The sequence below is a fragment of the Danio rerio genome, chromosome 3 (assembly GCF_052040795.2).
Source record: "Danio rerio strain M-AB ecotype USA chromosome 3, GRCz13ab, whole genome shotgun sequence".
NCBI lineage: Eukaryota > Metazoa > Chordata > Actinopteri > Cypriniformes > Danionidae > Danio > Danio rerio.
Window position 1 is genome coordinate 4,427,291 of NC_141023.1, and position 24,634 is coordinate 4,451,924.

General features: G+C 41.4%; 2 protein-coding genes across 3 annotated transcripts in view; both read right to left on the reverse strand.

Moving 5' to 3' along the window:
* engl (endoglin, like) overlaps positions 1 to 24,634 on the reverse strand; it is a 449,904-nt gene that overhangs the window by 70,176 nt on the left and 355,094 nt on the right. The gene's annotated exons all lie outside the window — the stretch shown is intronic.
* Positions 3,839 to 16,183, reverse strand: si:ch73-106l15.2. Its single transcript, XM_087243632.1, has 5 exons — positions 15,577 to 16,183; positions 7,339 to 7,434; positions 6,880 to 7,133; positions 6,679 to 6,797; positions 3,839 to 6,002 (listed from the first exon to the last, which is right to left on the reverse strand). Exons 1-5 carry the CDS (start codon positions 15,976 to 15,978, stop codon positions 5,389 to 5,391), a joined length of 1,485 nt encoding a protein of 494 aa, XP_087099758.1. The 5' UTR covers positions 15,979 to 16,183; the 3' UTR covers positions 3,839 to 5,388.

The window sequence follows — 24,634 nt, forward strand, 5'->3', positions numbered from 1 at the left end:
ATCTTGTGTCCTCGTGTTCTTGTTTAACATCACCATCAACAGCCAAAGTTTAGCTCCAATACTCAAGACCGCAAGAACAGAGGACGCTTGAAGGTTCCCGCATCTGCTCTTGATATCAAGGGCGAAAGTGAAGAGGGTTAGGGAGTCGTGGAAGAAAGTGAAAGTGCACAGCCAACGGGGAATGAGGGCGGTTGAGGCATGGGGTCGGTAAAATGAGCTGCCAGATCAGATTTCGGAGTTTCCAGACTTCTCTCCTGCCTCTCTCCTGTTCAGGGGATTTCTCTCTCTATTTCTCTGTGACAGAGAAGACCTTTTTCCTTGTTCGATATTTCAACCAAATTTTGAAGAGTGTTCAGGAAATTATTTTCAAAAGGAAAAGTTTTCATGTGTTGCTTTTTTTTACTTGTACAAAGAAAGATTTATATAAAATGTGTGTGTTAATTCTTAATAGGAAAACACTTGATAAAAGAGGTGCTACCCCTTGGCGTTCTGTTTTAAAACTGGAAGATAATGTAAGACCTGAATGAAGAGTACTGAAGAGCCACCATTATCAAAAAGAACTGGAGATTTGCAGTGGAGAATCCTGCATGGGGCTATTGCAGTGAATTCATTCGTTTCAATTTAGATTTAAAGAAAGACTCCGGTTGTCATTTTTGTTCTCAAAAAGAAACTGTATTTCATGTTTCTATGCAATGTGTCCCACTTAAACCGCTGTTTGCAATGGAACAAGGAATGTGTGAAATTTTTGCTGAGTATTTTTACCCTGAAATGTTTAATATTGGTTTTAAATATACACAAAAGAAACATGTTGAATTTCAGCTATTGGACTTTATACTTGGACAGGCAATCTGCTTGAGTAGGAGAAGCAAAATGGAGCAGAAAGGCAATGACAATGTTGTAATTGTCTTTAAAGCATTACTTCAGGCAAGAATTTCAACTGACTTCAGGTTTTACAAAGTTATGAGTGATCTTTCTAATTTTGAGTTGAAATAGTGTAACCATGATGCTCTGTGTAAAATTGATGATGAAAAATTATGTTTTTGCTTTTTAAAATGGCTGGTTAATTTGAATTGTGATGTGTTATTTGGAAATTAATGTAAGTTAGGTATTTGTAAATAAAGTTGTTTAAAAATCAAATCTTACTCTCTCTCTCTCTCTCTCCTTTTTCTGTCTGTCTCTCCAATTCAGACACACGATACTCTAATCATTCTCTTGATTCTCTATTTCCACCTGGGGATACTCATCCCGAGGCCAAGATGATGACGAGATGACCCCAAGGTTTCCATATCTTGGACCAGGCCGTATCCTGAGCAGCTGCTGTGGTGGTCATGAAGGAGTGGAAAGCATGAGACTGATTCCTGTGACGCTCCAGGGACAGACGACTCTTTGCTGAGGTTCAGCTTCCTGCCTCTGGCACCTTGAATGCAGTTCTGCACAAGACGTTTGGCCAGTGGAGAAATGGAAATAGTCATGCCCAACTAAGCCTGGTTTCTCTCTAGGTTTTTTTTATTTCGCTTTCGCCAATTGGTGAAAAAAATTTTTTTCCTGTCCGCTGTTGCCTCTAGCTTGCATGACTCGGGTTCTGTAAAGCTGCTCATCAATGGATTCGCTCTTCAGTGTTTGGACTCTCAGTAGTGATTATTCAACCACACTGAATTGAGCTAAACTGAACTGAACTTCAACACTGAAAACTGAACCACACCGTTCCAATTTACTATGATCTTCTATTTGAAGCTGCTTTGACACAATCTACACTGTAAATAAAGCTGAATTGAACTGACTGATGAATCCAGTCTGCGCTGCGTTGCCGTTAGCCTGGTTAACATTAGCTTGCTCTTCTAACGTTACTATAAAGTCTTCTTCTATGCCCTCATTCTCCTCATCATGTGTGTCCATGGAACATGCCTCAATAAAGATGCCTCTCTCTCCTTTTTTCTCTGGCGTTAGCTAAATCCACTGGTCCACTTATTTTGATCTATGACCACTACTACACTACAGTCTGCTCAATTCAGCGTGGGTTATTTCAACACTGATGTTTCTGCTCTTAAATTACGGTTTATTCAGTTTAGTTAAAAAAAGAAGAAAAGAAAAAAAATCGGAGTTTTTTTGATTGATGGTGTCATTTTCTGAAAATGTAAATATAATAATAATAATAATCCTAATATTAATCATTCATTCATTTTCTTGTCTGCTTAGTCCCTTTATTAATCCGGGGTCGCCACAGCAGAATGAACTGCCAACTTATCCAGCAAGTTTATATGCAGCGAATGCCCTTCAAGCTGCAGCCCATCTCTGGGAAACATCCACACACACATTCACACACACACTCATACACTACGAACAATTTAGCCTACCCAATTCACCTGTATCGCATGTCTTTGGACTGTGGGGGAAACCGGAGCACCTGGAGGAAACCCACGCGAACACAGGGAGAACATGCAAACTCCACACAGAAACGCCAACTGACCCAGTCGAGGCTCAAACCAGCGACCTTCTTGCTGTGAGGCAACAGCACTACCTACTGCGCCACTGCATTGCCCAATACTAATATTTAACCAATACTAATATAATGGGCGACTATTTGCTAAGAGGAAAATATATAGGTGCTTTTTACAGAGAGGGAAGCACCTTTATTAAGGGATGTGCCATCTATTAAATATTTTGGAATGGGGCCATGAGGTCAGAGAATATGGGTGAAGCAGGGTGACTAACATTGTAAATACAAATGAGTTTTATTAAGATGCCGTCAACGTTTAACACCAGGTGGCAACAACTGTTTATGGAACATTTAAAATCACTATTTAGATGCTGTTTATACACATGAAATAGGCTAAACCTTAATAAATACCCACGAGGCACTTCTGACTATTTCATTAATTTCATTTTTAAAGCAAAATATTTCCTTTCTATTAAAAATAAAATTATTTCCAATCTGACGTAGTGGGGGGGGGGGGGGATGAAAACGAGTTCATCAGACGTTGGATTCAAACCAGGTTGATGATCGATCATGTCAAAACATGTTGACATGAGCTTTACAAGCTGCAATTACACATGCTCTTTATTTATGTTGACTCTGTCAAGCAAACCCTGATGGGTAAAAACCGCTTGGTATTCTTCGCCCACCAAATTGATTGACAGGCGTGTATTTATGTGTCCATAGTAACACATATAAACATGTCCACATTACAGGATTTGCAAAGAAAAAGGAGTCTTGGTTTGTTGACATTAAATCTGGTTTATTTTGTTCAGTAGCATAAAGGATATCCATACAGCAGTGTATAATAACTAGTATCCTGTTACAAATGATGCAAGTAGACATGCAAAAACAGTGCAAAGCTAAACGTGTGTGTGTGTGTACTGCGAACTTAAGCATTTAAAAGCATTTGTGTGGCTCATCATTGCAAAAAGGCCTAAATAAACTCCACCACAAATACATCAAATTACATTATAAACTGTATCTCTGCTTCATCCACTTGTCTCTGTCACCGACTGCTGTTTATCTGATGTGACGCAGCAGGAGAAACAGGCATGCACATAACAGTGGGCGGGAACAGATCCAGCTCATTTGCATTTAAATGCACAGGCAACAAAAACAGCTACAATTTCCTCAGACCCCAAAATTTACATATTTAGCAGCATATAATAAAAAGACTTATGCTTCATCTTGGAACAGGGGTAAAATAGGAGATCTTTAGGACCAAATCCCTATAAATAACCGAGCATGTCCGACCGCCATATTCTCTCGACTTTCAGCATCCCTCCGCCACCCCTTTAAACCTGATTTCTACTTAAATAACACAAGTTAAGATAAATAAGACTCACACAGAGAAAGAAGCACTGCATTACAATTTATTTATTACTATTATTTAACAGCAAGGGTAAAACACAATGGCCCGCAGCAGCTGCATGCTTTAAATAATCAGTCCAGGAGGTGGCGTTGGTCAACAACATTATTAGTTCACAGACATTAAAAGAAAGTAAAACTATTAGCATCTGGCTGCAGACTTGTACATGCCATATCTAGACATGCAGTCTCAGACACAAGCACTCAATAGACCTATTGACGTCACTGTGAGGGCCAGGGTTAGGGGTACAGATTAAAAGCATTACACGCAGTCTCAGCTTGCATATACACCTTCCTTTATCCTCAGTCTGCACATCTAACCAGGTTTCTCCTAAGATTTGTTCTTCCTTTTTGTCAATTGGTGAAGATTTGGTTCCTTTACGGAGCTAGCAGAGCTGTGCATTGGTGGATCAGTGTCTTCAGCAGTGACTTGTATTAAACTGATCTGAACTAAACTGATCTTCAGTAGTGGCATTTATATTGAAGTTTTAATTTAACTAGAACTACACAAGCACTCTGCAGTACCATCATCCCCGCCTGATATGCTGGAATGTATGGAAACAGAATAGAATCACACTAAAGGCACTATTTACACATGCGTAGCCAAATTCACATTCATGAAACCAAATTCACGTGTGTAAAATATTTGTACATATTCACAAAAACAATTCACGTGCACAAAATAAAAATACATTATCATGCAATACGTTTCACAAATGCAAAACTCCATTTGCAAATGTATAGGAGTGTGCAAATCCTCTTTCACGTACGACTCCCCCTGGCCACGAGTGTGTGTGTATTTTTGACACTGTCCTATTGTCCGATTTTTTTGCTATGCGCAGTCTGTTCCTCTCCAGCATGGTGAATGGAGAAAGAGATGCTATTAAATTTCCTGACTTTCGTAATATTCATTTATTCATTTTCTTTTCGGCTTAGCCCCTTTATTAATCTGGGGTCGCCACAGCGGAATGAACCGATTGAATTGCTTCAGTAATATGTAGAACATAAATATAGTATAAGGCAACACAGTGGCGCAGTAGGTAGTGCTGTCACCTTGCAGCAAGAAGGTCGCTGGTTCAAGTCTAGGCTGGGTCAGTTGGCGTTTCTGCATGGAGTTCTCCCTGCGTTCGCGTGGGTTTCCTCCGGGTGCTCTGGTATCCCTCACAGTCCAAAGACATGCTGTACAGGTGAATTGGGTAGGGTAAATTGTCCGTTGTGTATGAGTGTGTATGGATGTTTCCCAGTGATGGGTTGCAGCTGGAACGGCATCCGCTGCGTGAAACATATGCTGGATAAGTTGGTGGTTCATTTCGTTGTGGCGGCCCCTGATTAATAAAGGGACTAAGCCGAAAAGAAAATGAATGAAATATAGTATTAATACATTTCGTTTTACAATCTGAAATACTGTCATAGCTTTTTATTCTCTTTTCTTCATCTAGATAAAGCTGCTTTAACACATTGTGAAAAGCGCTTTTATAATAAACATTAATCGAATTGATGTGGATTACAAGATGAAACAAGATGCAGAATTGCAAGTGAAACATTCACAGATCTTTTCCTGGGAGGATGCTCAGAGGGTCATCAGAAATAAAGAAAGGAAAGACGGTGTCAGTGAAGGTGGCTGTGAATGTGTGTAGATGTGTGTCTGTTACAGGATCAGAGAAACACACAGTTCCTTCATCACAGTCCAGCTCAACTCTCACACACTCCAGCTTCTGTTCAACATGAAAACAATTGGACACACTCAGTAAATCCTCTGCTTCATCCTCATCTTCATCATCCTCTACATCATAATCCTCATCTTCTTCATCCTCCACATCCTCTTCATCATCTTCCTTCACATTCTCATCATTCAGCTCATCCTGACTATCCTCCTTATATAACACACTACAGGTATCAGTGTTAAAGAAAGCCTTTCCCTTCCTCTGGTTTGACTCTGTGGTTACTCCGACACTCCACAATTGATTCTCTTTCACCTCCACATCCCAGCAGTGTTTTCCTAAGCTAAAACCCTCTGACCCCAGAACACACTCAAAACAGTCAAATCTCTCTGGATTATCAGGAAATGAATGTTCATCCTCAGTCTTTCTCAGACTGATCAGATCTTCAGACAGGACAAGACTTGGATGAGCAGTGTTTGGGTCCAGAATCACAGGAGCTGAAAAGACACAATCAACAGCCGCTTTTATTGTCATGTTCACTGAGTAAACCATACACAGATTATTATGGCTCAATTTTTTTATTTTTCTCTGTTCACTGTCAGTGTTATTAGTAGCAGGGTTGTCTAAAATATTGAGTTCAGTATCAATCAGTACTGAAATTTTAGAAACGTCCATTTCTCGCTAACATTTGAGCGCTGTTGAGGACATACTCAACATGTGCTCAATAGAAATGACCGTGATTAGCCATGAATGTCATCAGTTTACCACTGTTAATCGCTGTTCACCAAGTGCAAACACAGATACATCAAAACTGGAGCATTTAAAAGCCACATCCTTGAGCTGATTAACGCGGCTCCAGTGACGGCTGGGCCAAGAGGCATTTCTGTGTGGAGTTTCCATGTTCTCCCTGGCTTTGTGGGCTATTCCTCCAGGTGCTCCAGTTTCCCCCACAGTCCAAAGATATGGGCTATAGGTGAATTGCATAAACAAAACTGGCCGTAGTGTATGTGTGTGTGGAAATGACTGAGTGTATGGGTTTTTCCCAGTACTGGGGGTTCATGAGCTAGTGTACTCTGTGATAGGTGCTCTAGATCAAAGTTTCTGCAACCCAACAAGTCTAAAACTTCAGTGTCATGAACACTGTCTGTGCAGATCTGTAGTGTGGACTCTTACTGTAGTGGACGATGTCCTCCATCTTCCTCCAGACTCTGTACTGCAGGTTCCCCAAGTACTGAGACACATTAATCAAAGCTCCAGAAGGCATCTGTGTATCCGGCTGTGAGATCTGGACTCTGGAAGAACATTCAGGAGTCAGAACGACAGTGGCTTTGGCTTCAGAAGCAGAGAGAGCAGAGATAGCAGCAGATCACTCACCTTTTCATTGAGCCTGCAAACTCCTTCAGAAAGCAGACGTCATTGGCTTTTAGCATCTCCTCCGTGTCTCTGATCGTGTGTGAAAGAGCTGAGATGTGTGTGTTGATCTCCTCCAGCTTCTCCTTCATCATCTGCTTCTTCTGCTCCTCTTCCTCCCTCAGTGCAGTGATTGTAGCTTCTTCTTCATCTCGGAGAAACTGATGAAGCTTCTCAAACTGCTGTTTAATCTGATGCTCGGTGTCATCGGCTTGAGCCTAAAAGAAAACCACAGACACCTCAGTCATCTAAAGCAGCTCACATCAACATTTCTCATCAATGATATTGGAGATAAACAGATACCCGAAATATAGCATAATAAAATAAGAACCCAATGTAAATTACAGTTAATATAATTAATAATCATATTTGCATATGTGATTAAAGTGGGAATAAAAACAACTCTTCATTGTATTTTCTTACCGTGATGTGTTGAACTGTTTTCTCAAACTCTACTTTCATTTCTTCATTTTGTTCAAACTTTTTTTGTGTGGTCTTCAGTGCAGTATTGAGCTCCTCCTGAAATGAAAAAGCAAACACAGAACAACAATACTTTATAAACTATAGAATACCACAATACAGGACTGTGAAAAAGTATTTGCCCCCATCTATCCATTCATCTTCTGCCACTCTGGGGCCGGATCATGCGGGCAGCATTCTCCCAGTCATTTTCTCCAACTCTTCCGGCATGATCTCGAGGCATTACCAAACATGCAGGGAGACATGGTCAATCCAGCTGTGGTAAGGAGTCTCCTCTGACCTGGAGATGGCCGGTGACATAATTCCAGTTGAGCACCATGGCCTCGAACTTGAAGGTACTCATTTTCATCACCATTAACACTTGGCAGCAATCGTAGCAGTGCATGCTGAAGGTCCATGTTTGATGGAGCCAACAGGACAACATCAACTAAAGATGAAGTCCTGTTGTTGGTCCCCAAACCAGATCCCCTCTGGCTCAAAGCTGTGCCTACAAATTCTGTCAATCAAAATATTGAACAGAACCAGTCAAAAGGGCAAAGGGCAGCCCTGATAGAGTCTTACAGGCACTGGAAACAAGTCTGACTTTATGCCGGCAATGCAAACCAATCTGCTCTGTTCATACAGGGACCAGACAGGTCTTACAGAGTGCCTCTGACACCATAATCCATGCCATGAGGCACACGGGTAATGCAAAATACATGTGGACAGGTCCGTTATACTCCCATGAACCCTTGAGCACACTAATGAAGGTATAGAGCTGGTGCAGGGTTCCACTACCTGGACAAAATCTGCAAAATCTGGACAAAATCTTGGAGAACTAAAAGCCAACCCTTATCAGCATCACCTTTCAGCATGGACAACTCCAGAGTAGAAGAAAGTCCATCCTTTCACAGGAAGTTAAGTTCTGCAGCCCACAACTGAGCGTGGAAGTTTAGTTCGTACAGTCCAACCTCTTGTACAAGATCTGACTCCATCTCTATCAGTGAGCTGACATACCATGCCACAGAAGCCAGTTTCAGTGTCTGATGATTGAGTTGTTTCGGTACTGGCTCTGACCACCACCTTGTTTACAATCACTGGGACCTTATGGTTCCTCCTGCAGGTGGTGGAAGGGTCTACAGGAGGATGGTCACTTGTCGATCTTCTGGGCGGAGCCCTGCCTAATTCCATATGGAAATACCAGACTCTCACACACTCCCATTTATCTCAAAGTAAAGGGATAGTTCACCGAAAAGTGAACATTTTATCATCATTCTGCAAACACAAAAGAAGACATTTAGAAAAATGTTGGTTTCTGGCACACTTGGGCTTCCATACTATTTTTTTCTACTATGAAAGTCCATGGTTCTCAGAAACCAACACTCCTCAAATTAAGAAGAAAGATAAGAAAGTTTGAGGAAGCAAAAATAATTGTCATTTTTGTTTCTTTTAAAACAGATCAATAACCTCAACAGGTGAGTAAGGGCGTACTCACACATGCTATCCGAACCGTGCCCAGGCCCATTTCCCGGATCAGCCAGAGTTCTGACCAGGTCTAGAAAATATGATCATATCACCCCAATGTTATCCTCCTTACACTGGCTGCCTGTTTAGTTTCGTATTGAATTTAAAATATTACTTCTCACCTATAAAGCTCTAAATAATCTAGCTCCTGTTTATCTAACCAACCTTCTGTCTCGCTACAATCCAACTCCCTCTTTAAGATCTCAAAATTCAGGGCTTCTGGTAGTACCTAGAATAGCAAAGTCGAGTAAAGGAGGTTGAGCCTTCTCCTTTATGGCTCCTACACTCTGGAATAGCCTTCCTGATAACGTCCGAGGCTCAGACACACTCTCCCAGTTCAAAACTAGATTAAAGACCTATCTGTTTAGTAAAGCATACACTCAGTGCATCACTTAGCGGGTTTCCACACAAGTTTCTACATCTTGTTTATATACACTATGAACAGCAGCTACGCTAATTATTCTCTTTGTTCTCCATTTCCACCTGGGGATACTCATCCGGAGGTCCTCAGATTATGCGGAGTCACTGATTGGATCCAAGACCAGCGACGAGATGATCCCAAGGTTACCATAATCCGGGATCAGGCTGTATCCTGAGCTGCTGCTACACTGGTGGTCATGGGGGAGTGGAGAACATGAGACTGATTCCAGTGATGCTCCAGTGACAGACGAGTCTTCGCTGAAGCCAGCTTCCAGCCTCCACCGCTGAGACTGAAGCTCTGCACGAGACTTTTGGCCAGTGGAGAAATTTAAATGGTCGTGCCCAACTGAGTCTGGTTCTCTCAAAGTTTTTTTTCCCTCTCCGCTGTCGCCACTGGCTCGCATGGTTCAGGATCGGTAGGGCTACGCATCGATGAATTTGCTCTTCAGTGTTTGAACTCTCAGTAATGATTAAATCACACTGAACTGAGCTAAACTGAACTGAACTGAACTTAAACACTAAAAACTGAACTACACTGTTCCAGTTACTATGACCATTTATGTGAAGCTGCTTTGACACAATCGACATTTTAAAAGCCCTATACAAAGAAAGCTGAATTGAATTGAATCATTTGAGAAGTGTGACTGTTTTCTTTTAGAACAGGTTGTTAGGAGTAGAAGTAACACTTGTAAAATATGAACAATAACATATGAACAACACATACATTTTTAGAAAGGTTTTTATTGTTAATTAGCAATCAACGGGACCCAAAATAAACACGTTGAAAACCTATTTGCCATGCAGGGAAAATTGTGTGTTTAGATTAACAAAACAGCAATATTTCTAAAAAGCAACAGGATATTTACATCCCCCAGCACTATATTAAACAGTCCTTATCAATTTGTACAATAAACTTAGCAGTATTAATACTTCAACTGATGTCTATCAGCTGCTGCAGCATCACTTCCATATTGTTTATTTTTATTTCTTTGCCTCAGTTTTCATTCGATTTTTTTCGATGCTTTCATTATATCTGGCAAAGAGGAATTTACATTAATTTAAATGTTTATTAGGTGTTTTCAAATAAAAAACCAACAGTACATGATGTATATAAATAATATATTACATTTACAGCTCTATTAGTTATATAAGATTTGCTTTCTTGAACATTCATATTTTATAACAGCAAATTCAGTAGATGAACTCAATAACATGCCGTAACTCAAAAATGTCAGAGATGTCCTTTAAATCAAGTTCAAATAACCTTACAAGAGAACAATGTGGAGATCGGCTAACATTAGTTTTGTCTTGTTGATTAGTTTTACCCTGTTGTTTATAAAACTAACTGTTCATGTTGTCTCGATCATGCATCCTGAGCCCCCCTCTTTTCCCTGGACTTTACCTTCTCAACCAGAGCAGCTCCACACAGAATGTCTAAGTTTTTAATATGGTGTATCTTGTGGCTTTATATTCATGTCTGGTGTCATTTTAAATGTCTTTGTGTGATTGGTAAAGTGGTCCTAATTTCAATGTAATATTTTACAATCTTTCTTATATCAGTTGATTTGGGTTTTGACTTTGATAAGATCCTTGTCAGATGCTCCACTCCAGGGAAAATGGTCTTCGCATCAACTCATGACCAGGCAAGGGTCTTGGTGAAGCTTTTACTGTCTTGAATTTTTGGATATTTGAGTATTTAGGCAAAGGGTGCAGAAGTGTCTGTGGGATCCTGTAGACATGATACCCCGTTGCAATGTATAAGTCTCTGAGCTCTGCATCAGGACCTATATGCTGCAATACTTCTACATGGTCAGGTATTCATCTCCAACTCTTAAATGTATCTTAGAGTAATTGATGTTGTAGAATCTTGATTGGCTTATTTCATTTAATTATATGAATTGGAATGGAAAATCTCATAGATATATCCACTAGGTATCGCATATGGACCCAGGGCATGCGTCAATAGCGCCGCCACATTGGTACAGTGCTCCCAGGACAAATGTCATTCAACCGCACTAGTCAAGACAGTGTTACAACGTGAAGATGCGGGACTTTAGTGCTGTCTACGGGTGTAGTAATGAGCAAACAAAACAAAAAAAAAACAAAGCACAAAAGCAGAACATTTCATAGGTAATATTAAGTTTTTTTCTGTTTTTGTATGTTCTGAACTTTTGTGCTGATCAGGTAACGATATTGAGGATAACAGTCACTTACTGCATTCACCATAAGGTAAAGTAGCTCCAACTCGCTCTAAACACTCGGCTTATGCTAGTTTTGTTGAATAAAATCAAAAAACAATGCAAAAGAAATATGACAACGAGATGCTGCGCTGCCAGAAACTTGTATTATTGTTGGCTAGTGAAGGAGTCGTTCATAACGGAGATTCATTCATAAACGAATTGCTCCCTCCGTCAGTATGAGAATGCAGGAGAGGAGGTAAGTTTCAGGACACGGATTAGATCAAATTTAACAGGGAGGGTGGATAGTACATTTCCATATACACAAAGACAAGCTTTTTGTCAGGAATGCCCGTGCGGTCACTGATCCATCAATATAGAAAAGTGATGTCGAATTATAATTTTCGTAGTTAAAAAAAAAAATGCATACTGGCCTCCGGTAAAACTCCCGATCATAGATATATGTGTTTATCTTTGGCTCTGAATGGCCACAGTCCTCCACTGTACCTTGGTCCCGCATTCATTTCAAAGGAGCGCTACCCTGTACTAAAATGGCGGCTCTATTGACGCATTTCTTCCAATAGACAACAACAGGGTAGGCGACATCTAATGTAAATATCTATGGGAAAATCTTTGCCTGACAAATAAATGTACAATTTTTGTTTAACTCTAATTTTTCCTGAAATCATTAAAGTCTAGTAGATTGTTTAGGCTGATGTTCCCGCATCCTACGACCAGGATTAGTCATACATTCAGGCTCAATGGATGGAGCGCAGACACAGCATTAGAGACCTGATGATTTCTGAAAATCACTGACTTAGTATGAAATAATCCAGAGCTAAATGAAACTTTCTTTAAATATGAGCAAGCATGGGGCAGTCTATTCTTACTAAAAGGAAATTAGCTTATCTGCTAAGAATCAGACCTGTTGAGGATGTATCCGTGAGCAGATGTAACTGGCCAGCATACTGACTCTGAGCATCTTCGGGTAAACGATGAACGATTAATTGAAAATAAGAATTTATTAGGTTTATCAATCTAAATTAGACCTAATCACGATCTATAAGGTAATCAGCTTGAATTAGATGAATCTAAATTATAATATTTTAAATTGGAGTCTGTGGCGAGGGGGCATGGCTGAAAGCCATGGGAACGGAATGAGGCCGCCGCGTAAGTGAATACAGCTGTGGTGCCCACCGACCTCGAATCCCACGGAAGGAGCTCTGGACTATAAGAGGAGAAACAATGGCAGAGGAAGCCGAGAGAGGACCAGGCCCGGACATATTGTTTTACTTTTGCTTTAAGTTTTCTGTTTGTTTTGGTTTTATTTATACTTCTGCGTCAAACGCCGACGTATGCTACGCCATTGACGCATAGCCCGTAGCTGACGTGCACCTCTCAAAAAATGTAACTACACGTCGCAACAACACGTAGCGCAAGCTCTGTGATTGATCGGCTTGGTAGCGCTGACGAGTCTGGGCGGGACCGAGAGGTGTGCGAATGGCGCAAGCCCAATGGAGCAATTGTGTGGAGTCCCGTGAAGAAGCTCCGGATGGAAAGTTTTGTTTTGTGTTTACCTCATAGTTAAAGTTGTTGCACATCCGCCGGTTCCTGCCTCAAAATGAGCGAGTTTGAGCCACTTGTACATCCCGGAAGTGTTCAGGAAAAGCAAAACAGCAGCGAAGAAACAGAGGAACATTTACACCAGACTGCCAACTAGCGTTTCGGAAGTGTTAATGCAGACAAACAGACGTATAAACGCACAGCTACGGGTCACTTGACGCACGGCCGGTCACTTGACGCAGAAGTATAAACCAGGCTTTAGACAGCAGTCTGCGTGAGGAGCTGCCGCCTGTTTGTTTTGGTTTAGACGGCAGTCTCTGTGAGGAGCTGGCATCTCTGTTAATAATAAATATTTTAAAACTGCGTCAGTTCTCCGCCTTCTTCTTCCCGGCGGCCAAAGGGCCGTGAACTTCATTACAGTGGTGCCGAAGCCTGGGAGAAGGAGGGACTTGTTGTCCAGTTGCCCTCGCCGCTGAGAGGGGGGCGAGTGTTCTGGAGTTAACCCGAGTGGGGGAGAAACTCGTTCGTCTGCTCAGAGTGCTGGGGCGGCCTGAGGCTGGCAAGGAAAGGATCTGCCTGCTGCTGTCTCCCAGCATGGGGAGGAGCAGGGGAGCCCGGGCTCACCACCGGAAGGGAAATCGCTGAAGGGAGCCATCCCACAGAACCCGGGGGAGTCGCCGCGATCCGCCATGATGCCGTAGCCTGCATCCGTCCACCGAAGCGGGAGCGAAGCAGGAGACCAGAGATGCTGCCAGCCAGCCAGGAGAACCGCTGCCGGACACCAGAAGGACGGGTGGATAGATTCCTCCACAGGGCTCCCAACACGTCGTTGCATCTCTCAGCTGCTGGAGGACAGAACCCCGCGCTTCACTCTCTCATTTGTACCACTCCGGTTGGACTGTGACTATGGCTGTTTTCTGTCAGATCAGATTTCCCATTGAAACAAGAAAATGGAACTTTAAATGTCTATTGCAGTCGCTGTCTACACTGCAGATGAAGTTGGTGTGTACTTGTCAGCGTTTGTCAAATAAAGATTTCTACACATTTTTTTTAACACTGTGGTTGTTTACAGTGGACAGCTGATTCACAAACACATTCATATAATCCACATTCTACTTTTCAGTTTTATAATATATATATATATATATATATATATATATATATATATATATATATATATATATATATATATATATATATATATATATATATATATATGAAAGGGTATATTTAAATACATTTAAGTCTATCAACATATTATTAGCTCTATTTATCATTCAGATTAAACAAAATAGAAAACTAATTAAATAAAGTCATTATAATAACAACTTTTTAATATCTACAGTATCTGTGCAGTGCAGAGATGGCCCCAGAAGTGTTGTTAAAAAGTGAAAGTAAAATTTTTACTCTATTTTTAAAGTGCAAAAAAAAAGAAAGAAAAAACACAAAGAAGATTGCATTTTAATTGATTATTATTAAATTATGCAATTATTTGTAATTTATCTATTAAAAGGTAGCACAGATTTCTAATCAAATTTACACCACCCAGCAGGTGGTGGCAGTACATTCATGAGAAGATTTAATAACGTATTTTACTCTGGGACATTTATAACAGATAATATAAATCTAAATTCATAGCAGCATCAAAGTAAAAATTAATCCATTATAGAGGAAATAAACTGAATTAGAAGGGAGAGGTTGCAGACATAAACTTTCCTTGATAAACAATAGCTTATTTCTATTCTTAATAACTTAATCATTTTCAGACACAGAGAGCAGTTCAGTTTTACCTGATTTATTATATTATGCTACTTAGACCCAATAATTTCTCAACATTCCTAGCACCAGGTTTAATTGCAATAAAAACATTTTATTTGGGTGTAATGGAACTGTAAAAAACAAAAGCACACACAAAAATTAAACTAATGTAGTTAAATTTGAGTGGAAAAACTGCTTATGTGGCTTTTTTTTTGGGGGGGGGGGCTTTTTGACTTTAGTTCTCGGACTCGGTAGGTAGCATTGTCATAAAAACTTAGGGTCCTATAGGAATGCGGCCCTGAAAGTGCAGTCTTCAATTTTGCAGGCAGATAATATTGGCTGACACTGTCAAGAATGCTGATTATTAATTTTTCCGGCTGCAGTGCTCACTCATGAACACTAGAGGACGCAGTGAAATACACCATGAAAAATCGAAGCACAGACCTTGAGCAGAAACACACAAAGCAAAAGTGAAAGGAGACTTATCATTGAAATACAATCAAGGTTACAAAGAACAGTCATTATTGCAGAGGAAAATCATACAGCAAACCTTTACATGTACAAAAGTGATTCATGTTTTATTTTTATTGATGATCAATAACTTTATAAACCAATATAGAGGCAAATACTTTTTCATCGTACAGTATATGTCAAACGAGGAATAAAATGGCAAAAAGAAATACTGCATCAATACAGGCCTACTATTATTGAGGTTTATGACTACTTTATATGTGAAAAACACACAAAAAAAGTGTCTTACCTTGTAAGCAGGCACAACTTCACCGATGGGTCTGAATTTGTGATTGTCGTGTTGCTGTGAGGTTACACACACCAAACACACCGGCTGCTTGTCCTCCAGACAGAAGAGCTTGAGTTTCTCACCGTGTAAACTGCAGATCTCCTCTGATCCTGATGAAGGTTTCTCTTTTCTCTCCTTATGAAATGATTCACACAAGTTTCTTAACACAAGATTATTTGGAGGATCATCTCTAGAGGATCTTCTCCTGCAGACAGCACACTCCCGAGTGCCCTTAGTTCTCCAGAACTGCTGAAGACACTCTCTACAGAAACTGTGACAGCAGGATAAAATAACAGGATCCTTGAAGATTTCACAGCACACAGAACAAGAAATATCTTCAACGGAAACTTTCAGCGAAGCCATTTTCACAGTTTAAGCTCAAATAACTTTCACTTTCTGAATTACAGTTCAAAAATGAATCAAAGATAAATTTGAAACAAACGTCCCAAAAATTCTTCCTGAAAGAATTCTTCTTTCGCTCACAGATCAGTGATTTGTTTTCTTCCTTGTACAGAGCTGCAACAGGGTGGAGTTTCTGATCACATGGGTTTGTTACAACAGACAAGACAGGAAAATCAGGATTTGTTCACATTTAAACAAAAGTGCATTCAGATCTAACCTAAAAAAAGAAAAGAAAACATGTACATGCATTATTTGCGAGCTTTTTATTTATTGCTCATTAAATTTTAAGATCAATCTTTCTTAATTTTTTTTTTTTTCACAGAAACTGAATAACATAATGATATTGGTTTGTCAAGCACTTCAGGATTCAGGTAAAACTCCCAGTAAGGGTTCTATCTTTAACTGGCTCGCTGGAGCTGCCAATGGTGGGTAACGTGACCTGTCAGTGGCTGGCAGCCGCCAGTGTCCAACTGTCGGGTAGCATGTCCTGCCAGTGGCAGCCGCATTTAACCTGGCAGTTGACAACTGGCAGGTTGGCCATGTGACTTACCAGAGCCTGGTTGGTGGCTGTTAGGAACTGGATGGTGGGTCAGGTTTCCTATCAGTGGCTGGTTGGGGGCAGTTAACAACGGGCTGGTGGGTCAGGTATCATACCAGTGGCTGGTTGGGGGCAGTTAACAACGGGCTGGTGGGTCAGGTATCATACCAGTGACTGGTTGGGGGCAGTTAAGAACGGGCTGGTGGATCAGGTATCATACCAGTGACTGGTTGGGGGCAGTTAACAACTGGCTGGTGGGTCAGGTATCATACCAGTGACTGGTTGGGGGCAGTTAACAACTGGCTGGTGGGTCAGGTATCATACCAGTGACTGGTTGGGGGCAGTTAACAACTGGCTGGTGGGTCAGGTATCATACCAGTGACTGGTTGGGGGCAGTTAACAACGGGCTGGTGGGTCAGGTATCATACCAGTGACTGGTTGGGGGCAGTTAACAACGGGCTGGTGGGTCAGGTATCATACCAGTGGCTGGTTGGGGGCAGTTAACAACGGGCTGGTGGGTCAGGTATCATACCAGTGGCTGGTTGGGGGCAGTTAACAAGGGGCTGGTGGGTCAGGTATCATACCAGTGGCTGGTTGGGGGCAGTTAACAACTGGCTGGTGGGTCAGGTATCATACCAGTGACTGGTTGGGGGCAGTTAACAACGGGCTGGTGGGTCAGGTATCATACCAGTGGCTGGTTGGGGGCAGTTAACAACTGGCTGGTGGGTCAGGTATCATACCAGTGACTGGTTGGGGGCAGTTAACAACGGGCTGGTGGGTCAGGTATCATACCAGTGGCTGGTTGGGGGCAGTTAACAACGGGCTGGTGGGTCAGGTGTCCTACCAGTGACTGGTTGGGGGCAGTTAACAACGGGCTGGTGGGTCAGGTATCATACCAGTGGCTGGTTGGGGGCAGTTAACAACGGGCTGGTGGGTCAGGTGTCCTACCAGTGACTGGTTGGGGGCAGTTAACAACGGGCTGGTGGGTCAGGTATCATACCAGTGACTGGTTGGGGGCAGTTAACAACGGGCTGGTGGGTCAGGTATCATACCAGTGACTGGTTGGGGGCAGTTAACAACGGGCTGGTGGGTCAGGTATCATACCAGTGGCTGGTTGGGGGCAGTTAACAACGGGCTGGTGGGTCAGGTGTCCTACCAGTGACTGGTTGGGGGCAGTTAACAACTGGCTGGTGGGTCTGGTATCATACCACTGACTGGTTGGGGGCAGTTAACAACGGGCTGGTGGGTCAGGTATCATACCAGTGGCTGGTTGGGGGCAGTTAACAACTGGCTGGTGGGTCAGGTATCATACCAGTGACTGGTTGGGGGCAGTTAACAACTGGCTGGTGGGTCTGGTATCATACCAGTGGCTGGTTGGGGGCAGTTAACAACGGGCTGGTGGGTCAGGTATCATACCAGTGACTGGTTGGGGGCAGTTAACAACTGGCTGGTGGGTCAGGTATCATACCAGTGACTGGTTGGGGGCAGTTAACAACTGGCTGGTGGGTCAGGTATCATACCAGTGATTGGTTGGGGGCAGTTAACAACTGGCTGGTGGGTCAAGTATCATACCAGTGACTGGTTGGGGGCAGTTAACAACTGGCTGGTGGGTCAGGTATCATACCAGTGACTGGTTGGGGGCAGTTAACAACTGGCTGGTGGGTCAGGTATCATACCAGTGATTGGTTGGGGGCAGTTAACAACGGGCTGGTGGGTCAAGTATCATACCAGTGACTGGTTGGGGGCAGTTAACAACGGGCTGGTGGGTCAGGTATCATACCACTGACTGGTTGGGGGCAGTTAACAACGGGCTGGTGGGTCAGGTATCATACCAGTGACTGGTTGGGGGCAGTTAACAACGGGCTGGTGGGTCAGGTATCATACCAGTGACTGGTTGGGGGCAGTTAAGAACGGGCTGGTGGATCAGGTATCATACCAGTGACTGGTTGGGGGCAGTTAACAACTGGCTGGTGGGTCTGGTATCATACCAGTGGCTGGTTGGGGGCAGTTAACAACTGGCTGGTGGGTCAGGTATCATACCAGTGACTGGTTGGGGGCAGTTAACAACGGGCTGGTGGGTCAGGTATCATACCAGTGGCTGGTTGGGGGCAGTTAACAACTGGCTGGTGGGTCAGGTATCATACCAGTTACTGGTTGGGGGCAGTTAACAACTGGCTGGTGGGTCAGGTATCATACCAGTGATTGGTTGGGGGCAGTTAACAACGGGCTGGTGGGTCAGGTATCATACCAGTGGCTGGTTGGGGGCAGTTAACAACGGGCTGGTGGGTCAGGTATCATACCAGTGGCTGGTTGGGGGCAGTTAACAACTGGCTGGTGGGTCAGGTATCATACCAGTGACTGGTTGGGGGCAGTTAACAACGGGCTGGTGGGTCAGGTATCATACCAGTGGCTGGTTGGGGGCAGTTAACAACGGGCTGGTGGGTCAGGTGTCCTACCAGTGACTGGTTGGGGGCAGTTAACAACGGGCTGGTGGGTCAGGTATCATACCAGTGGCTGGTTGGGGGCAGTTAACAACGGGCTGGTGGGTCAGGTGTCCTACCAGTGACTGGTTGGGGGCAGTTAACAACGGGCTGGTGGGTCAGGTATCATACCAGTGACTGGTTGGGGGCAGTTAACAACGGGCTGGTGGGTCAGGTGTCCTACCAGTGACTGGTTGGTAGCAGTAAAGTTAGCAACAGATTGATAGATTTGTATTTTCCAGACCAATAACTCATGACCAAAACATTGTTCCAACAAAAAAGCACCTCTTTTCATTTGTTGCAATGTATACAATCACCTACAACCATATTTATTCCTACGCGCTGGACGCATTACATTGATCTCTATGCGCAGCCGGCATAGAAACCCATCCACCGGCTCTGGAATTTGTCCATGTCTCCTGAACTAAACACAGATGATTCAGATCATCACCTCATTAGCAGAGACTGAAGACCTGTAATAGGTGTGACAGACGAAGGCGACATCCAAAACATGCAGTGCTGCTGCTCCTCCAGGAACGTGGTTGAGAAACACTGCTCAAAATGTTTTTGAGGTGATGTACATAAGTAATCCTTTTATATGTCTGACGTGGCCCAAACACAGTGAATTATGTTTGATCAAACAAAAGAATAGTGAAATATGAAGACAATGATCGCTCCCTGTGGCTTGATTAGCACCTCTTATCAGTTGGAGTACAAAAACTTTTGCACAGATTATGGTGGAGACATTGTTCTTTTTTCCTATAATTACAGACGTGTGCAGGAACCACCAAAATTAATTACAGCACCCTAGACCACACAGAACCTAAAAGGTACACTTTCAAATTTGAGTTTATAAAAAAAATTACAAAAAGCGCCTCTTTTTTAGGTGTTTATTATAACACAGACAACATATACAGTTATTTTAAACACATTCAATAGTGTTTTATGAAAATTCAAAGGGTTTTCTTTAAAATTCCCATAGACTTCCATTCATACGCACGCGAAAGCGCCAGACCGAATACGCAGGGTCATGCGGCAAGTTTCGCAGTTCACTGCATTGGAAAGTTCAAGCTTGGTGAACTCTGACCTGTGAAATTGCATCACTTGACTGCGTGAGACCAATCGAGGATCAAAACATGACCTCTCTGGACAGAAATGTTAAATATGGAGCAATCGCTTGCTTTTTTAATGTCTAATAATCTTGTTAAATCCCTCCCCTTTTCGCAGCGCCGTACTACAGAATTTCGCATGCTCAAACTCTAGTGTGAGCTTTACTTGTAGGTTTCAAACAAGCCTGAAGGACTCAATTAGTTTGATCAGGTGTGTTTAATCAGGGTTGGAACTAAACTGTGCTGAGCTGCAGCCCACCAGGAATCGAGTTTGACATCCCTGTTTTAGGTACTAATATGTACTCTTGAGGTATTAATATAGAACTTTTAGGTACAAATAGGTACCTTTTGAACCGATTTGTACCTTTATTTTTAAGAGTGTATAGCACATGTTTGGACTGTTGGGGAAACCGGAGCACCCAGAGAAAACCCACGCCAACACGGGAAGAACATGCAAACTCCACACTGAAACGCCAACTGACCCAGCCCAGACTGAAACCATTGACCTTCTGGCTGTGAGATGGCAGTGCTAACCACTGAGCCACCATGTCGCCTCATATGCTTTGCCATAAGGGATAATGAAGGTTGGGCATTCTTGCTTATTTATAATCTTTCTTGCACTGATTGGATAAATTGTATACAGTAATTATTAGCAATGAATTGGCCGTGTGAATTAGCAGGCATGCCCCTCAAATGTTTATTTCAGAAAACCTTTTTACCTTTACTAGAAGGTACTGCCCCAGTGACAGCTCTCGTATTTTATATCTGAGCGTGTAAGAACTGTATGACTGAAAAATTAACTCCACACAGTTCATATGCAAAAATTCCTTTCAAAGAGTGTATCCAAGTGGACAAATAGCTATATTTACAGGCTGAAGTGTTATATTTATTTAAAATGTGTTCACTTTTTATTTACCTGATATCTAAAACATAAACAAGAAAATAATTATTAGTTATAATAGTTGAACTGTAGGAGTTAAGTAATTGTCAAAATATTTAATTTGCGTCCAAATAGATTGTAAATGTACTATTTTTCCTCTTTTCAATTAATAATCAACTTTAGGGAGTAATGTAAAAACAAAAGATCTAAGAGAGAAACGAAAAGAGGTGTCAGGATGAGAGGAATCAGCGGTATTATCTATATTATAGCGTATTGATCTATTATTACTTTTGTAAGATGATGATCTGTTCTTTGTTTTCGTGACTTCCCCAACTTTCAGCTGTTCTTTGTCCTTTACAGTTTTGCTTTTTGATGGATTGGACTTTGGCACTGGACTCATGTATATCATATCAAAAAAGGATCCAAATTCTCTTATCAGCTAAAAGGTCTTCCAAGTCATGCAAAGAATTTAAACTGCAACAGCACTTATCATTCACACACATGCAAAACCCAAAAGAGCTTATTGGCTTATGTGTGTGCTCTTATCCAGTTTAATTTGTTATTCAAAGAAGGCAATTTACTTAATATGTTAGAAATTGTAGAGAGAGTCGGATAGAGTATACATGAAAGTTTTGATCTAAAACCAGAAACGTTGTCTTTTTGAAACGTTTTGTCTCACATAAACTGATAAACAAAATTAAATAATGTAGTATACTTTAGACCTTACTGCAGTAAACTGTAGTATAACCCCGCAGTTGTGGAAAACGACAGTATTGGGTCATGTGTTCATATTACTGAAATTGTTACCACAGCAACTATAGAATCAACAGATTAATTGCAATGGATGTTGTGTTGTCACCACAAGAGATTAAAAGTACTTTACTATAGTATGCTTGCAAAATACTACAGTATTTACAATAAATTATGGTAGTATATATTTTCAACTCGGGTACAGATGAGAATGCTGTCAAAACACTAACAGCACTGTATTCTGCAGGCAGGCCAGTAGCTGGTGATTTGATTTTTCTGACTGTGTAAAAAGGTTCATATTCTTATTTTTACACGATTTTGTCAGTAATTTCCTTACAGTTCTTCCATCCGATATTAAAAGCAATGTTATAACAAATTTTCTAATTATTTTCACCAGGCTATGAACAATTCCCAAAAAGCACCTCCAAGGGCCCTATCATACACCCGATGCAATAAGGTGCAAGATGTGCATGGCATGATTTGTTGCTATTTTCAGACCAGCGCAACAGGAATTTACACATTTTGCACCACGTTGTTTAAATTCATCCATTCATTTTCTTTTTGGCTTAGTCGCTTTATTAGTCTGGGGTCTCCACAGCGGAATGAACCGCCAACTTATCCAGCACATGTTTCATGCAGCAGATGCCCTTCAAGCTGCAACCCATCTCTGGGAAACAACCACACACACTCACTCATACACTACGGACAATTTAGCCTAATCAATTCCCCTATAGCGCATGTGTTTGGATTGTGGGGGAAACCGGAGCCACGCAACCCACGCAAGCTGCTCTAAATTCCAGCGCAGAGTGTGTTAGTTATGCCCCTATGCAGGTCTAAATGCTTACACATTGCTGAATACACACAGGATATACAGCAATACACAAATATCTTCACAGATGAAAACAATTAAAGGATTAAAATGATACAAAAATAATTATTTTTACATGAATATAAACCCCACTGCCTCCATGCCTTTTTTAACCCCGGGGAGCTTTTTCAATTTATTCATGATAATCTGCATCAGTATAATGTTGTTATTATCATCAGTACTATTTATTATCTGCATATTTATATTTGCTTTAATAAACATAAGTGTAGATTTGTCCAGCTGTGGGGTTTTGGAGACGTCTGCACCACCAAATGGGGCATAAGAACAGGACGTGTGTTTGGATATAACTCAGTTTTTTGACCACACTTCATTATTATCGTTCATTTATTCATTTGCTGGAGATTAGAACTGAATTTAGAAATAGTTTTGAAACAAATCTTTGTGCTTAACAAACGAAATTAAATATGTAGGCTAATGGAAGTGTTCAGTGGAGGGAGTTTCCTGTTTCCTCACTCCACCAAAGTAAAGGAGTAAAGAGTAAAAATAAAGAGAAAGTAAACAGGCTTAATAGAGGAGGCTCGTTCTTTATTCTTGTGCTGCTGATGCTGATGTTTTATTGTTAACATCAGTTTTTACATTTACAAAGGCCGCCATGTAAATAGCAATTGCGTCATGGTGAGACGCAACTCATAAAGGGAATGAGAGATGAGACTCCGATTGGTTTAAGGCAAGGCAAGGCAAGTTTATTTATATAGCACATTTCATACACAGTGGCAATTCAAAGTGCTTTACATAAACAAGAATAAAAAAAACAAGTAAAATAAAAATAAAAACAAATAATAAAAATGAGTAAAAAAATGGGTAAAATGTGATATAAAAGAATGAAAAAGAAGAGAAAGACATAATAGTTTGATCTGTCGGACGCAGCACAGTGCTCATTCAGTAAAGGCACAGCTAAACAGATGTGTTTTCAGTCTTGATTTGAATGTGCCTAATGTTGGAGCACATCTGATCATTTCTAGAAGCAGAGGGCGCTGTTAGTAGCTAAAAGCTGATTCACCCTGCTTTGACTGAACTCTTGGAACTTCTAGTTTATATGATCCTAAAGATCTGAGTGATCTGTTAGGTTTGTATTCAGTGAGCATATCTGTGATGTATTGAGGTCCTAGGCCATTTAGTGATTTATAGACCAGTAATAATACTTTAAAATCTATTCTGAATGTAACTGGCAGCCAGTGTAGAGACCTGAGGACAGGTGTGATGTGCTCTGATTTTCTGGTTCTGGTCAGAATTCTGGCTGCAGCGTTCTGGATGAGCTGCAACTGTAATGCACGTTATGCTCAAAACACACCTATAAGTCATTAAGAGAATAAACACAGACCTGTTAGACCATGCGCCTCAGCGCAGAGCTTATTTTCCCATCCTTAAAATAGCAAAAGTGGTTATGGACATACCCTTAATGCTTTTGTGTCATGTGCTTTAGACTTTGAGCCTAGATTGTTAAAATAGAGCCCCAAATAAGTATTTCTGCAGCAATATTATAGACAAATAACTACTGTACTATAGGGAATACAGCATCCTGAGGAGCAAAACTCACTGAACTGAAATGAGCTTTGACCACAGATCTGCTTGTGATAGGCTACTAATGTCATGTTAAAATAACAAATGTAACATTACTTTCATGAGAGATGCCAAGCTATGTTGTCACTATATTGATTAGTTATAGCACATCTTTATTAATAAAATTAGTTTTAGTTCTTTTGAATGTCATTTTCCCAAACTGGAAGTGAGTAGTTGGAAGCTTTCCATTCAATTATTTAAAATAGAAACCCAGTCAGGCATAGCGTACAAAAATAGGCGGGGAAACAATATCATTTTGAAAAACGTACATTTTTATTTATTCATTCATTTTCTTTTCAGCTTAGTACCTTTATTAATTTGGGGTCGCCACTACAGAATGAACCACCAACTTATCCAGCATATGATTTATGCAGTGGATGACCTTCCAGCTGCAACCCATCTTTGGTAAAC